Genomic DNA, 13,246 nt, shown 5'->3' with positions numbered 1-13,246 from the left:
TGCTCATAAAAATTACACGTGGTAAAGGAAACAATAAAACTAAAAAAAATTTGAAGGAGAAAATTAAATGCTTATTTCAACTACCTGTCTATATACCTAAAAATCCACCCAGAACTTATTATGTGAAGGTCCAGCGGACAGGAGGAATGAGTATCAACGACTGAGTGATCAGAGTTAGATTAAGTTAGATTAAGAGAAAAACTGATTAGATATATGAAGAAAAGGAAAAAGAAAAACAATTTCCCAGAGCTGCACTCATGGTAACCTGAAGTCTTAGAAATTGCATCCTCTGCATCACTCTATCCCTCGCCGCTCCCTCGTGTAGAATGTAACAAACATGTATGGTACAGCGGGAAGTAGAGGCATTTGACTGCGTGTTTAAGAACAGCTGGTAAAGGGGCCCTAGGGATAGTACAGCAGGTATGGCTCTTGCCTTGCGCGCGGTCGAGACCCTCGACCCGAGTTTGATCTCTGGCATCCCGTTTGGTCCCCAGAGCCCGCCAGGAGTGATTCCTTAGCGCAGAGCCAGGGAAAAAACCCTGAGCATCGTGGAGTGTGGCCCCCAAACGAAGCAAACAAAAAAACCCAATCCTCTCTGGAAAAGACCTAAATGAGTGACAGGGTCTCAAATGCCGGGAAGGCTGCGGGAGGGAGGCAGAGGCCAGGCGGGGGAGGGGCGGGGAGTGTTTATAGCGAAGGAGAAGGTGTGGTCTGGCGCCGGAATCACTTTCTGCCGGTGGGAGGGAAGTAGGGACCCCGAGCCCACCAGTGACGTGTCCCTCACGTGACCAGGAGCTGACGTTTGTAGCCATCTCTGTCCTGCAGGTTCCAGCTCCTTGTGTCCGTGGAGGAAGACAGATTTCAATCGGAGGGGCAGAGGAGCGACTACCCTATAACCCTGCAGGTATGTCAAAACCGTGGTGGGGCTAGGGGAACCCTTGGGGTAGAGGATGGGATAGGAGTTCCAGAAAAACCGGTTTGTTTTTCAATTTCCACCCCTTTCTAGCCCATTCATTTTGGCGTAGAACATTGTGTGCCGAGGAAACGGTCTCTTATTCCTTGTACAAGTGTGGATTGCTGGCAAAAGCATGTTGTTGGGATGGCTGGCTACAAATTCGCTGCAGTCTGCTGGCTCTGGAGTGGGCTGTCAAAGGGCAAAGACCAGGGCGGGTGTAGGGCTGGATGCTCTCAGTCACTCGCGGATGCCTAATCCTTCAGCACTAGAAATGGAGGGGAGTGATTGAGAACCAATAGGGATTGAGAATGAATTGGAATCACCCAGAAGGTGGGCGATCCTGCGGCTTCCGGAAGTGAAGAACCCGAGTAGAGAAGTGTGATTGGTCCCTCTGGCGTTGTGGAAGGAGGGTACAGCCTGTGAGTGATGGGGGAGCAGAGCTCGCAAGGGGACAAGGCCTGCTTTCTGCGTTATCTTTTCACCTTACGTCCATTTTGGAGCAGGAAATGGTGGTCTGTAGGGGGCGGGGGTAGAGGACGTATTGTAGAGCCCGAGGGTACAGACAGATCTGGAGATGATCTTCCTGTTGCTAGAGCGTGACTTCTGAATTAGGGAGGATTGAGAGGAGATAACAAGGAGCAGACATTTTACTGAGCTTGGAAATAATCTGTATCTTGCATTGCAGGAAAATGGGATCTTTCTGGGCCTGTGCAGAGTGAAGAGTACACAGGTGTGCTCTGGGCATTTCTGTCTTGCACCTAACGCTACTATCATCATTTTCAAAGAAGTGAGGGGCTTTGTGCCATTTGGGTACTCTGAGGTGGGTGGGTGAGGATGGCAGAGACTTAAACACAGCAGGATCTGCTGAATACCACTGTCCTGGATATTGGTCATTTTACAAGGGAAAAAAAGGAAGAAATTTGGGATGGGAGTTCAGTAAAACAGAGACACTGTGGAAATAATATTTCTTTCCCGTTACCCAGTCGCAGACAAACCAGAGGCTGTTAGGGAATGGCTGCAAATTTGGGCCATCAGATAAATACTGGGGAATTTTACCTGGGAATTTCCACGGGGAGTGGAAAGTGTTGGGAAATTTTTGACATTTTATGTCTGAAAAGAGCCAGTGTTCACTTCCTATTCATTCACTTTTCAATCTGTTATCCACTCACCTGTCTCCTATCTCTCTGCAGGTCTGCGGGTCTGTGGTTGTAAGCACCTACCTAGACAAGAAAAGGAAAGACCTGCAGGATCAGTAAAGGTCAGTTGGAGAAGGCAACTACCCAAATCCTGCGGGAGTGACTTAAATATGAGCAGAAGATGTACAGGTCACTATCACACCATCTCCAAGTCTCCCATTTTACAATCTCAGAATAATAGCCTCTGCCAAAACCTTAGAGAACTTAATATTTTAAGGCTAATGAAGATACATGGGAGAATAAAGTAGCAAGAGAGAGAGGTGTGGCCTCTGCAAAGCCCCCTGAGATAGAGTAGCGCTTAAATCAGAACTAGTTATTAATGTGTTGTATCTGCAGTTATGTATATCTGTAATTGCAGAGAAGGGGAAACAGAAGAAATGGGCAAGATTCCTTCAGGTCAGTGTAAGTTGACACCAGTCAGTAAAATAAGCCAGAGCAAAACTTGTCACTGTCACTATCATCCCCTTGCTCATCGATTTGCTCGAGCGGGCACCAGTAATGTCTCCATTGTGAGACTTCTTGTTACTGTTTTTTGGCATATCGAATATGCCACGGTAGCTTGCTAGGCTCTACCTTGTGGGCAAGATACTCTTGGTAGCTTGCTGAGCTCTCCGAAAGGGGCAGAGGAATCGAACCCAGGTTGGCCCTGTGCAAGGCAAATGCCCTACCCGCTGTGCTATCTCTCCAGCCCAGAGCAAAAGTTAAGGAAGCAAATCTCTTACACTCCTCTCTGCACACCCCTTCTTAAATGTAGAGCGAAGTGCCCGTAGGCTTTTCTACACTATTGGCTTCTGTAAACATGTATGGATTGGAGAGAGAAGGAAGGGGGCAGGTATGGGTGGGACGATGCCTGGAAGTTGGGATAGGGCCAAGAAAAACCCTGAATCATAGGCAAGTACTAGCATTTGTATTCTGTTATCTCTATCCTCATTCTCTTTTGTCTCTTCTTTGTCTCCTAAGACAGGAAAAGGAGGGAAAGTCTCAACATGGAAAAGATCTACAAAGAAAATGAAGGAAAGCCAGAAAATGAAGGAAACCTAGAAAATGAGGGAAAGCCAGAAGTTGAAGTAGAGCCTGAAGATGAAGGAAAGTCAGTGTATGATGAAATGCCTCACATAAAGTGGAATCCAGGACACAGAAAGCGCCAGGTTGAGGGACAGGCAGTTGGTGAGGGACAATCAGATGAAGGAAAGCAAGGAAAACAGGGCAAGTTCAAGGATGAGGGAAAAAGACACGGTGAGGGTGAGCCAGACTTCCAGGAAAAGCCAGGGAGTGAGCCATGGGCAGCAGAAAAGCACCCGGCCGAAGATCGTGTGTCCCGGAAAGCAAAAAGAAAATCGGACCGGGGGATGGAGGATTTCTCCAGAGACTTTCAGGAGAACTTACAGGAGAGGCATTTGGACAGTGATGAGATGCAAGAGTGTGGAGAATTGTCAAGGGCTCAGGAAGACCTAAGGAAAAAGCAGAAAGTGGGTGGTTTTCATTGGATGCAACGAGATGTGCAGGATTCTTTTGCCTCAAGGGGCCAACCGAGTGTCAGGGGAGTGAGGGGCGGAGGTAAGGGTCAGACTTAGAAGGATTTCCATATGCTTAATGCCTTTGGCCTTGAATTCTGATTTCTCTGATGAGAATATTGTAGACCCTGCTTACCCTGGCAAGCATTTGCTAGGCTATGTGCTTTACCTTATGCTGATACTTTGCTTTAGGTGTCACTCTTGTTACCAGCAGTCTTTTGATCCAGCTAGAATGCATGGGAGAGATGTTTGTGATACTTTGTAAAATATTAATTTTTTTAAAACAACAGTTCTTAGAACTGCATATGCAGCATCAGCCCGATTTTCAGACAAAACTAAATTTGGTTACATAACACATCCATGCATATGGAAAATTATGGAACTGGGTAGACTAAAAGAAATAATGGTTTTCTTTGAGTGGTCGAAGTGACGGAAATTGTTCTTTCTCTGATATGTACTTTTTTCTTAAAAAATTATTGGGCAGAGAGATTGCTCAAAGAGCTGGACCTATTGCTTTGCATATTGGAACCCCAGGCTTAAATCTAGCACCTTTTGGTCCTATGAGCACCACAGCGTGTGGCCTGCAAACTAAAACTAAACATACAAATAAATAATAAAACATCAAAACAGTAAAATACATAGCATAAGTCAATCAGATAACTGCTCAATGAATTAATGAAGGCAGTAGAATCACTTAGAATTCCTTTGTCAGGTCTTGAAATGTTAAGTAAAACACATTTTCTTTAGGAATCAAAGTTGGAGGAATCAACCCGGAAGTTATCACAGATCCATTGCTATAAGGGACAATCTGTTCTGTGACATAAGCATGAAACTTGCCTTCTATGATGTAAAGAAGATCAGGTGAGGTACTGTTTGAGTTGTGTTGGGCTGGCTCCTGTCCTCTCTCCTGTACCACCAGGACCAGTGCCTTGTCAGATGTTTGGAGGAGAGCTGAGGGAGGTCTCACCCGTGCTCAGGAATAAGTCCAGAGAGCTGAGAGGTAGGTGCCACTCTCCCCTGGGTAATGTCATATCTGATGGGCTCTGTTCCATTTCTCATTGATCCTTTACTTTCCTTAGCCCTTCCCTTCCTTCTCCCCCACCCCCTGTCCCCCGCTTTTGCTGATGGACTAGAGTCCTCAAAAGTAACAAAGATCTTTGATTTTTTTGTAAATTAAACTCTATTACGTTCCTTGTGGAATTATGGAGAAGAGTACTCTTCTCATCTTATAATTTTGTTGCTATGGACATGAAATGTGGAAACTTGCTTTGCAAAATCTTAATGTATTTTTTCAGGAATCATAATTACCCCATTAGATCTGCCTATTTCAAAGCAAACAATTTACCTTTCTCATTTTGATACTCATGACACACAGTAGAAACTTAAATCAGTACATTAATTATTAAGTCTGGAGGCCTCAATTCTTGTTATAGTCTTTCCCTGATTAAACACATAGACTTGAACATGTAGTTTCATATTTTAGCGAGTGAAGCTTGTCTCTCCAGAGGGGATATTGCAGGAGAGGAGTTATACCACAATCTATTTCCAAATATTTTGACATTGGATATAGTGGTGTTTTTCAAGGTTTGCCAGTCATTAGCAGACCACCTGGATCAAAGTCACCTAACTATTCTGTTTAAAATACAGAATCCTTACTCCCAGTTCAAATGTAATGTATCAGAATCTCTTTTGATTTGTTTTCACAATGTGTATGTGTTTGCACAAACATGCCTGCATGTCCTTTGCTTTTAGTTATTTTTGTCAAATAGATAATATGCAAACTCTAAAATCCAACAGTGCAGAAGATTTTATTAAACTTCAGTCGGCCTTGCATTTCATATTCTCATTCTTTTGGGACAACTACCATAAATGTTTTCAGTTTCTTCTGATATTAACCTTCATATTTCTGGATAATATGTTTACCTTGTTGTTTCTTTTAACACTTTTATTGAAATGTAATTACTATTCTAAAAAAATCACCATTTAAATTGTACAGTTTATTGGTTTTAGTAACATTGAGGTTTGAAATTATCATTATCTCATTTCAAGATATTTTCATAACCCTAAAAAGAAAGTTCATACTCATTAGCACACAGGATTTCCCGTTCTCTCTCCCAGCACCCAAAAAATACTAATCTTTCAATCTCTTTGAATTTGCGTATTTTGGACATTTCACATAAATGCAGTCTTATAATATATGGTCTCTTGTGTCTTCTTTCATGTAGCACAGTGTTTCAAAGTTGACTCACGGTGTAGCATGTATCAATACTGAATATTTATGTGCATATTTTTGCATGTAATTTTTTTCAGTTTTCTTGGGTATGTACTTACAACCGAAACTGCTGTATTCCGTGGTAAATCTGTGTTTGCTTTTCTGAGAAACTGCCAAACTTTTTCAAAGTAGCTGTGATTGAAAATCCCATCACCAGTGATCAAAAGTTGCAATTTCTTGTTAACGATTGTTGTTGCCTATATTTTTATTGTGACCATCTTTCTGGGTATGAAGTGGAATCCCAGAGGAATTTAATTTCTTTTTCTTGAATGGATGGTGATGTTAAACATCTTTTCTTGTGTTTATTGTCCATTTGTGATATCTTCTTTGGAAAAATACGTGCAGTAGTGCCTCATTATTTATGAGGGATGTGATCCAAGACCCCAAAGGATGTCTGAAGTCTTGGAAAGTACCAAAATCTATTATACTGTTCTACTTATACATTTATATCTATGATTAAGTTTAATTTATAAATTAGGAACATTAGGAGGTGAACAACAATGATAATAAAATAGAGCATTTATAGCAATGTGGTGGCTGTTAAAATAACTTATTGTACATGGTTTTCTACAAGGAACTGAAATTGTGAATAGAGAAATAGTAGATGAGACAGTACTACTGTATTCATTTATTCATTTTTAAAATTTAGCTGGTTGTCTTTATTGTTGAGTTGTAATGACTTCTTGTTTATTCTAGATCAAGTCAGTGAGATGTGAGACTTAGCTAACATTTTTGACTCCTTAACTTTAATCATTATTTATTGACCTTATGATATAATAATTGAATACCCCAATACACTGTCAAGTTTGGTAATGTTAGTATAACCAGGAATGATCTTAATCTTCAGGAGTGCCACTGAGTATTACCCTATAAAAATGGTAATTGTATACTTCTTTCTAATATTCCTATTATTATCTTTTCTCAATATAGTTTTATCACATGTAATCCATATTTTAACAAGCTTATCAAACATTCTCTTGCAACTTTGAGGATCATTTTTGTATTTGTCAGGTTAAGCTAAGTTTATGTTTGTGTACCTAAAAACTCCAAAATATTAGCGACATAACACTATAAAGGTTTATATCTGAAACTTTATAAGACATGGGCAGAGTGAGGCTATGATACCTATGCCACAAGTTTCCCAGAAATTTAGATTAGTCATCACGTTGCTGCATCAAAAATAAAAGAATATTTGGAGAGCTCATGTTCTTTTATTTTTTTAGGTTTTGAGTCAATCCATTGGTCCTTAGGGTTTACTCCTGGATTTGTGGAGAGGGATCACTCCTGACTGATTAGGAATCATCAGGGTGGTACTTGGGAGGCCATATCTGGTGCTGGGGATTGAAATAAAGTTGGCTTCATGCAAGACAGGTACCTTAAACTCTGCACTCTCTCTCAATGTCATATTAATTTTTATGTACTGGTCTAGAGGTGATAGAAAGCATCATTTTTTTCAGATGTCTAAATTCTTTAATTCTGATAGACAATTCTGAGGAAGGGTTTATGCCCTCTAGTGACTAAGACTCAAAGAATTTAGGTGGTTTATGCAAGATTACATACTGGTAAGGGAAAAATTTTACCTCCAAGGTAATAAGTTTTATTGAGAGTATTTAAGGCTTATCATAAACCCAAAGATTTTAATTGTTGTTTCACTTTATTGCATAATCAATTTTTAGGGTGTCCTAATAGTGGTAATGTTTCTACAGATGGTGCATATAAAGAGCAAAGCTCACAATGGCATCTTCTTCCACCAATGCCTGAAGCAGACATTTCAAATGCTAGGGAGATTGCACAGGGCTCAGAGGTGCATGCTTTGCATGTGTGAGCCAGAGAGACTGTACAGTGGGTAGGGCGCTTGCCTTACATGTGGGCAACTCAGGTTCGATCCCTGATACCCCATATGGTCTCCTGAGTCCACCAAAAATGATCCCTGAGCACAGAACCAAGAGTAAGCCCTGAGTGCAGCTACGTGTGATCTCAAAACAAAATCAAAGCAGATCAACTCAGAGATTCCTATTGCTGTGACCAATGTGTACACTATGGGGACAGTTGAAATGACAAGTTATGATAACAAATGATCTAATCTGAGTAGCCATTCAGATCAGTTATTGAATATTTGAAATGTATCCATGCCTAATTTCCAAATAGTGGGAATCTGTATTAACAGGAAAGATGTTAGAAGAGTTTGCTGTTTGGAACAGATACAATCTGAGTGGAAATTAGTCCAAGTTCTGTATGCATCATTCATATCAAAACATGAGTGATTTCTGTTCAGTGGAAAAAAGTGGTGCACTGTGTTGGATGAGCTCATACTCTGAAGGGTCATATCAGATGGTAGCTATTTGAGTCCATGCTATATAGACAAACCTTGGACTCTAGATCAGATTTTGCCATGATGGGAGGTATGGTTTCAAAATATAAAGCATACTAGAGAAGTAATGGAAAAGAGTGGCTATCTCAAGATTTTCTGTAGGATGAGCTTTGCTACAACTATAAATAATATACTGGAGAAATTGCTGAACATAGACTCTTGGAACAAAAATAATACAAAAGTTACTTATAAAGGTAATATAGAAAACAATATTTAGATAAAAAGTCACATATAAAAGCTTCTAAATAGTAAAATGCTACCCTCTTTCTCTTTCATTTCTCCCTATCCCCTCAGACTCATAGAAAAGGAGAGAAGCACAAGGTAAACTTTGCAAAATGCAACAAGTAGGGATAGTGATATACTATGTGTAATTGTGACAGAGGAGGGAGAAAGCACTTTCAACTTGAGGGGTGTCAGAGGCGAAGTGATGAAGTCTGGACTCCAAAGAGAACCTGAGAGTAGAAGAAGACAATCAGGAGAAATAAAATTACATACACTGATAAAGAGAAAGAAGTAACACTTGGGGCATATTGTATGAAAGTTTCTTTTGGATGGGGCAGGAAAGTGAATGATAATCTATATGTATGGATCCTGAAACTCAATTTTGCTGAAACTTCTCAGGATGAGGAAAGTAGGACTTACTTTGAGGATGGTGGAATTGTCACCAGGGCTTTCAGTCAGAAGAGTGACAACTTCAAAACATTATAGACTCACATGTAATTTATTGGTAATGTTGGAATTGAAGAGAAAGTCACTGAAGTCTGCTCTAGGTCAGAGAAGGGTTTACTCTAACAGTTCAAGAAACAAAAAAGACCTAAATCTGTAAACATGTTTGTATTGCCCTTTTAAAAATTACTCAAACAGGGAATAAGACAGATGCCTATTAAAGGGTATGCAGACAAATAACATGCATAAAATAGAATTCTACTCAGCACAAAAGAACAGAATAAACTATTGATATTTGAAACAACTTAAACAGATTTCCAGGGCATTATTCTCAGAAGTCTGTCTCTAAATATGACATGTAATAGATTTCATTTCTATAACATTCTGAAAAAGGTTAAACTAAAGTAATTGGGAATAGACCAGTGGTTGCTAGAGTTTCACTGTCACTGTATCACTGACAAATCATCCCGTTGCTCATTGATTTGCTCGAGTGGGCACCAGTAACATCTCCATTGTGAGACTTGTTACTGTTTTTGGCATATCCGATATGCCATGGGTAGCTTGCCAGGCTCTTCTATGCGGGTGAGATACTCTCGGTAGCTTGCCGGACTCTCCAAGAGGGGCGGAGAAATTGAACACTGTTCGGCCGTGTGCAAGGCAAACACCCTACCTTCTGCTCCAGCCCACCAGAGTTTAGAGAAGGGAATAAAACTATAGAGGAGTAGCATGAATTTGGGGACAGTAGTTAACATATAAATATATTATATGTGTTTGTGCATATTTTTCTTAATTAATTTTGAGATAATATTGGTTTATGAGGCTATATATTTTTAGGTACAGTTTCAAGTATCTTCAGATATTTGTTAGCACATCATAACAGTACCAAAGTACTAATATTCCTCTTCCACACTTTATTGGACTCCCTGTACCCCTTCAGCCCACGTCTATACATTTTAAAACTTCATAATGTAGATCTGTAAAACAAAAGGGTCTAGTTTTCCATATCGTGAATTTAAAAATTATCACAGCTTTCCCCCATATGAAAGGGAACTACTATAGTTAATAATTACACTAATCTTGCAAATATATTTACAATTAGCTTTTTCCAGTCCTTCCTCTCTCACAGTGGTCTCTATCGTTGACTGATAAATTCCCCATTCTGATTACTGATTTTCAAGCTTGCTCCACTGCCTAGATTGCTATTTGAGGCACAACTAATATGCCTCAATGTTTTAGGTTTCAGGTACATCAGTTTCATTTAAGATACTACTTTTACAGGAAATTTATATTTTTACAAAAATTCTGATTATTAAAAATTATCCATATGTGACTGTCCGCTTTTTTAACGAAATAAAGTGGATGATACCAGCATATCTTAAAAAAAACATGAGTGAACAAAAATTCTTCCTGCTAAAAAGCCTTACCTGATGGTAAATTACAGGCAACTCTCATTTCTGAGTGTTTCATCCGTGTATGAGAATTATTTTCCAACATGTTTCTTTGAGTTCCAAACTGAAATTTACTCAGGGACAACAGGCTTTTTTGTTCCGATGGACCCATCTGGTTAACAAAGCACCGAATCCTGCAGAAGAAAGGTGGGGTCAATCTGAAGCTTCCGTTGAAAACCATGAGAAAGTTTTCAAAAAATAGTGGATTGTTCACATACAATTACTAGCAAGAGAAAACTGGGTCTGTTTCCATAGATTAATTTGAGAATCAACTTTTAAAGGTGCTGGTTTGGAAAAATTAAAGAAGAATTCCAACATCGTTAGTTGTGAAAATTGTCGTTTCCTGTGTAGCCCTTTGAAAACTTTTCCAAAATAGATGTAACTTTGTTCTCCATTTGTGTCAAACATTGCTTATACGGCATGTCGGGTTTAGTATCATTTTAAAAATAGGTTAATTGTCTGAAACATTGAACAAAAAATAGAGAGAAAAGACCCACCTCTTCATTCCTAGATTCTTTTTTAACCTCTCCCTCCACCCCCACCCATCCACCTCTTTTGCCCGCCAGTTTGAATGCTTGCCAGCTAGGACTCCTGGGGAAATAGTGCGTTTGTTGGGAATCTGGGGAGGGAGCGGGGGAGGACAATTTGGAATAAGATTTCCCAAAGAAATCGTAGATTAACTGACCCTCTTCTTGGTAATCTAGGAAAAGCTAATAAAAACTGCACAGAGATGATAATCACTTTTATTGTTTCGGATTGGCTAATAAGACAGAAGATCGATAGTATCAGGAGGGGAGAATGCAGGGAGCGGGCTGCAGTGTTAAATGGGAGGGGTATTTGAGGACGCGAGCTCATTGATGACGCTACCCTCACGTGACCAGGAGTCGACGTGTGCAGAAGTCCTTAGAGTCCAGGGCCTGTTTCCCTGAAGCAGCTCCCTATTGCCGGAGGAAAAAAGTGCCTCGGATCCTTTCAGGTCAGTAGAAAAGTTAACTCTGCCTTCAGGGCTCTGAGAATGAGGAGTCAGAGAGCAGAAAGCAAGCAAGGTGACTGCTGCTTTCCAAATACTATCCTATCGCCAAATTTTTTTGTGCAGGAAATTTTAGGATGTTTGTGTGTAAGGGGGTAGCAAGAGCGGTGGAGAGGGAGAGAATGCTAGCCAATTGCCCGTCCCGGGAGACTGAAGTAATTTGGAAATAACTTGCATGGTTCCCCACTCTGGTTTCAGGGAACTGGTGAGTAGAGGGGAGGGAAGGCGGGGCTAGCTTAAAAGCAGGATGAGGATGAAGAAGTGGACAAACTCTCATCAAACAAGGCCTTGACTCCTGAAGGGGACTTGTGATTCAGGTACTATCTTGCTCACGCAAGCACTCCTGTTGGTCGGTCTGCAGGACTCCTGGTTCTTTGGGAGCGACACAAATCGAGTAAGGGAAGAGGGAGGAAAATCCTCTGGATCCTTTCAGGTCAGTGTAAGGGTGTGATTGCCTCAGTTCCCTGGGGGTGGGGTGGGAGTGTGGGAGACACCAAAGCACTCTCCCGGGTCACTGCAGCTTCTCCCCATCCGGAGAGCCAGAGCCAGAGCGCTCGGAGACCTGTGCAGAGACAGAAGCGGAAATGGGGGGGGGCGGGAGTTTGGGGAGATTTGGGGAGGAGATGGGGAGGCCAGAGACTGGACCAGTTGGTCTCAGGTGAGAGGCTGGAGTTTGTGAAAACTTGGGAAAGTCGAAAAGGGCGGGAGGGTTGGAGACCAGAGGCGAGGGAAGAGTTAATTGTTCCACACTGCTCCCTTTTCTGGGCTACGAGAGGCCGGTAGCAGGGCCTGATGGGAAATGGTGGGCTGGAGCTAGAAAAGATGGAGCTGGAAAGAGGGGGCAGGGAAGGGAGGTGGGGGGAGGGAAGGGAGGTGGAGGAAGGGGTGGAGTCAGGAGAGTTAGCAGCCATAGGATCCAGCTTTCTTTAGTTGGAAAACTTGGACAAGGAACGAGAAAAGTCCAGTCTCTATGGGAACTCCTGCTGGATTTTTGCCTGGCATCCAGTCTGATTGTTTCCTTGGTTTTTCTTAGGATTGATTCATTTTGAAAGGAAATAAGAACAACACTCAGAATGCAAACGTCTTGTGAAGAAAATGAAGGAAAATCACAGAACATGCAAAAGGCTGAAGAAGACCATCCTTCCGTTGATGTACCACAGGTGGTGGAAGGAAATCCTCAACCTTCCCAAGAAGGTGTAAGCCAGGAAGCAGAAGGAAGCCTTAGAGGAGGGCTGACCCAACCAGACCAGGAATTTAAAGATAACACCCCAGTTAGGCATTTGGACCCTGAAGAAATAATAAGAGGAGTAGATGAGCTGGAAAGGCTTAGGGAAGAGATAAGAAGAGTGAGAAACAAGTTTGTGATGATGCATTGGAAGCAAAGACATTCACGCAACCGTCCTTATCCTGTGTGCTTTAGGCCTTAAATCGTTTTTTGTATGATACTCAAGTTTGACCCCTGATTTCTTTCTGTTAGCATTTTCTGCTGTACTTTTGACCTATCTTTTACTTTTAATCATCTTGTAGAATTTTGTTTAAGGCAGTTTTCTTATCACCAACATCTCATTGAAGTTTGTATTTTAAACCATTGTTTGTGTCTAGTTTTCAGTTAGGAAGTTTCACACAGATGCATGAAAATATGTCCATTTCATGTCATAAAATAGAATAGCAGGTTATAAAGCAGCATATTTAGCCTCAGCTTGCATCTAGTATAAAATTCCTAATCGTGTCTGTATGTGTGCACATGTGTGGATGTGTATACATGCATATGTATATAAAAAAAGCTTAACTTTT

General features: G+C 41.1%; 2 protein-coding genes across 2 annotated transcripts; both read left to right on the top strand.

Annotated features, from left to right (window-relative positions):
- The first annotated feature begins 773 nt into the window (after positions 1–773).
- On the top strand, positions 774–10,741 carry LOC101537311 (transcription elongation factor A protein-like 5). Its single transcript, XM_055120639.1, is given in 4 exon segments — positions 774–904; positions 2,146–2,213; positions 3,112–3,668; positions 3,670–10,741. Coding segments are annotated over 2 exon segments (561 nt in total). The 5' UTR covers positions 774–904; positions 2,146–2,213; positions 3,112–3,137; the 3' UTR covers positions 3,700–10,741.
- Positions 10,742–11,048: 307 nt separating this feature from the next.
- Positions 11,049–13,246, top strand: TCEAL8 (transcription elongation factor A like 8). Its single transcript, XM_055120641.1, has 3 exons — positions 11,049–11,398; positions 11,814–11,885; positions 12,486–13,246. The coding sequence occupies exon 3, from the start codon at positions 12,526–12,528 to the stop codon at positions 12,877–12,879; it is 354 nt and encodes a 117-aa protein (XP_054976616.1). The 5' UTR covers positions 11,049–11,398; positions 11,814–11,885; positions 12,486–12,525; the 3' UTR covers positions 12,880–13,246.

This window comes from Sorex araneus, chromosome X (assembly GCF_027595985.1).
Source record: "Sorex araneus isolate mSorAra2 chromosome X, mSorAra2.pri, whole genome shotgun sequence".
Lineage (NCBI taxonomy): Eukaryota > Metazoa > Chordata > Mammalia > Eulipotyphla > Soricidae > Sorex > Sorex araneus.
The sequence above is the reverse complement of the archived record's forward strand: the minus strand, read 5'-3'. Positions and strand labels throughout refer to the sequence as shown.

What these genes read in the sequence shown, in the direction of transcription:
- TCEAL8 (XM_055120641.1), top strand. Translation starts at nt 12,526, where the DNA reads ATGCAAACGTCTTGTGAAGAAAATGAAGGAAAATCACAGAACATGCAA.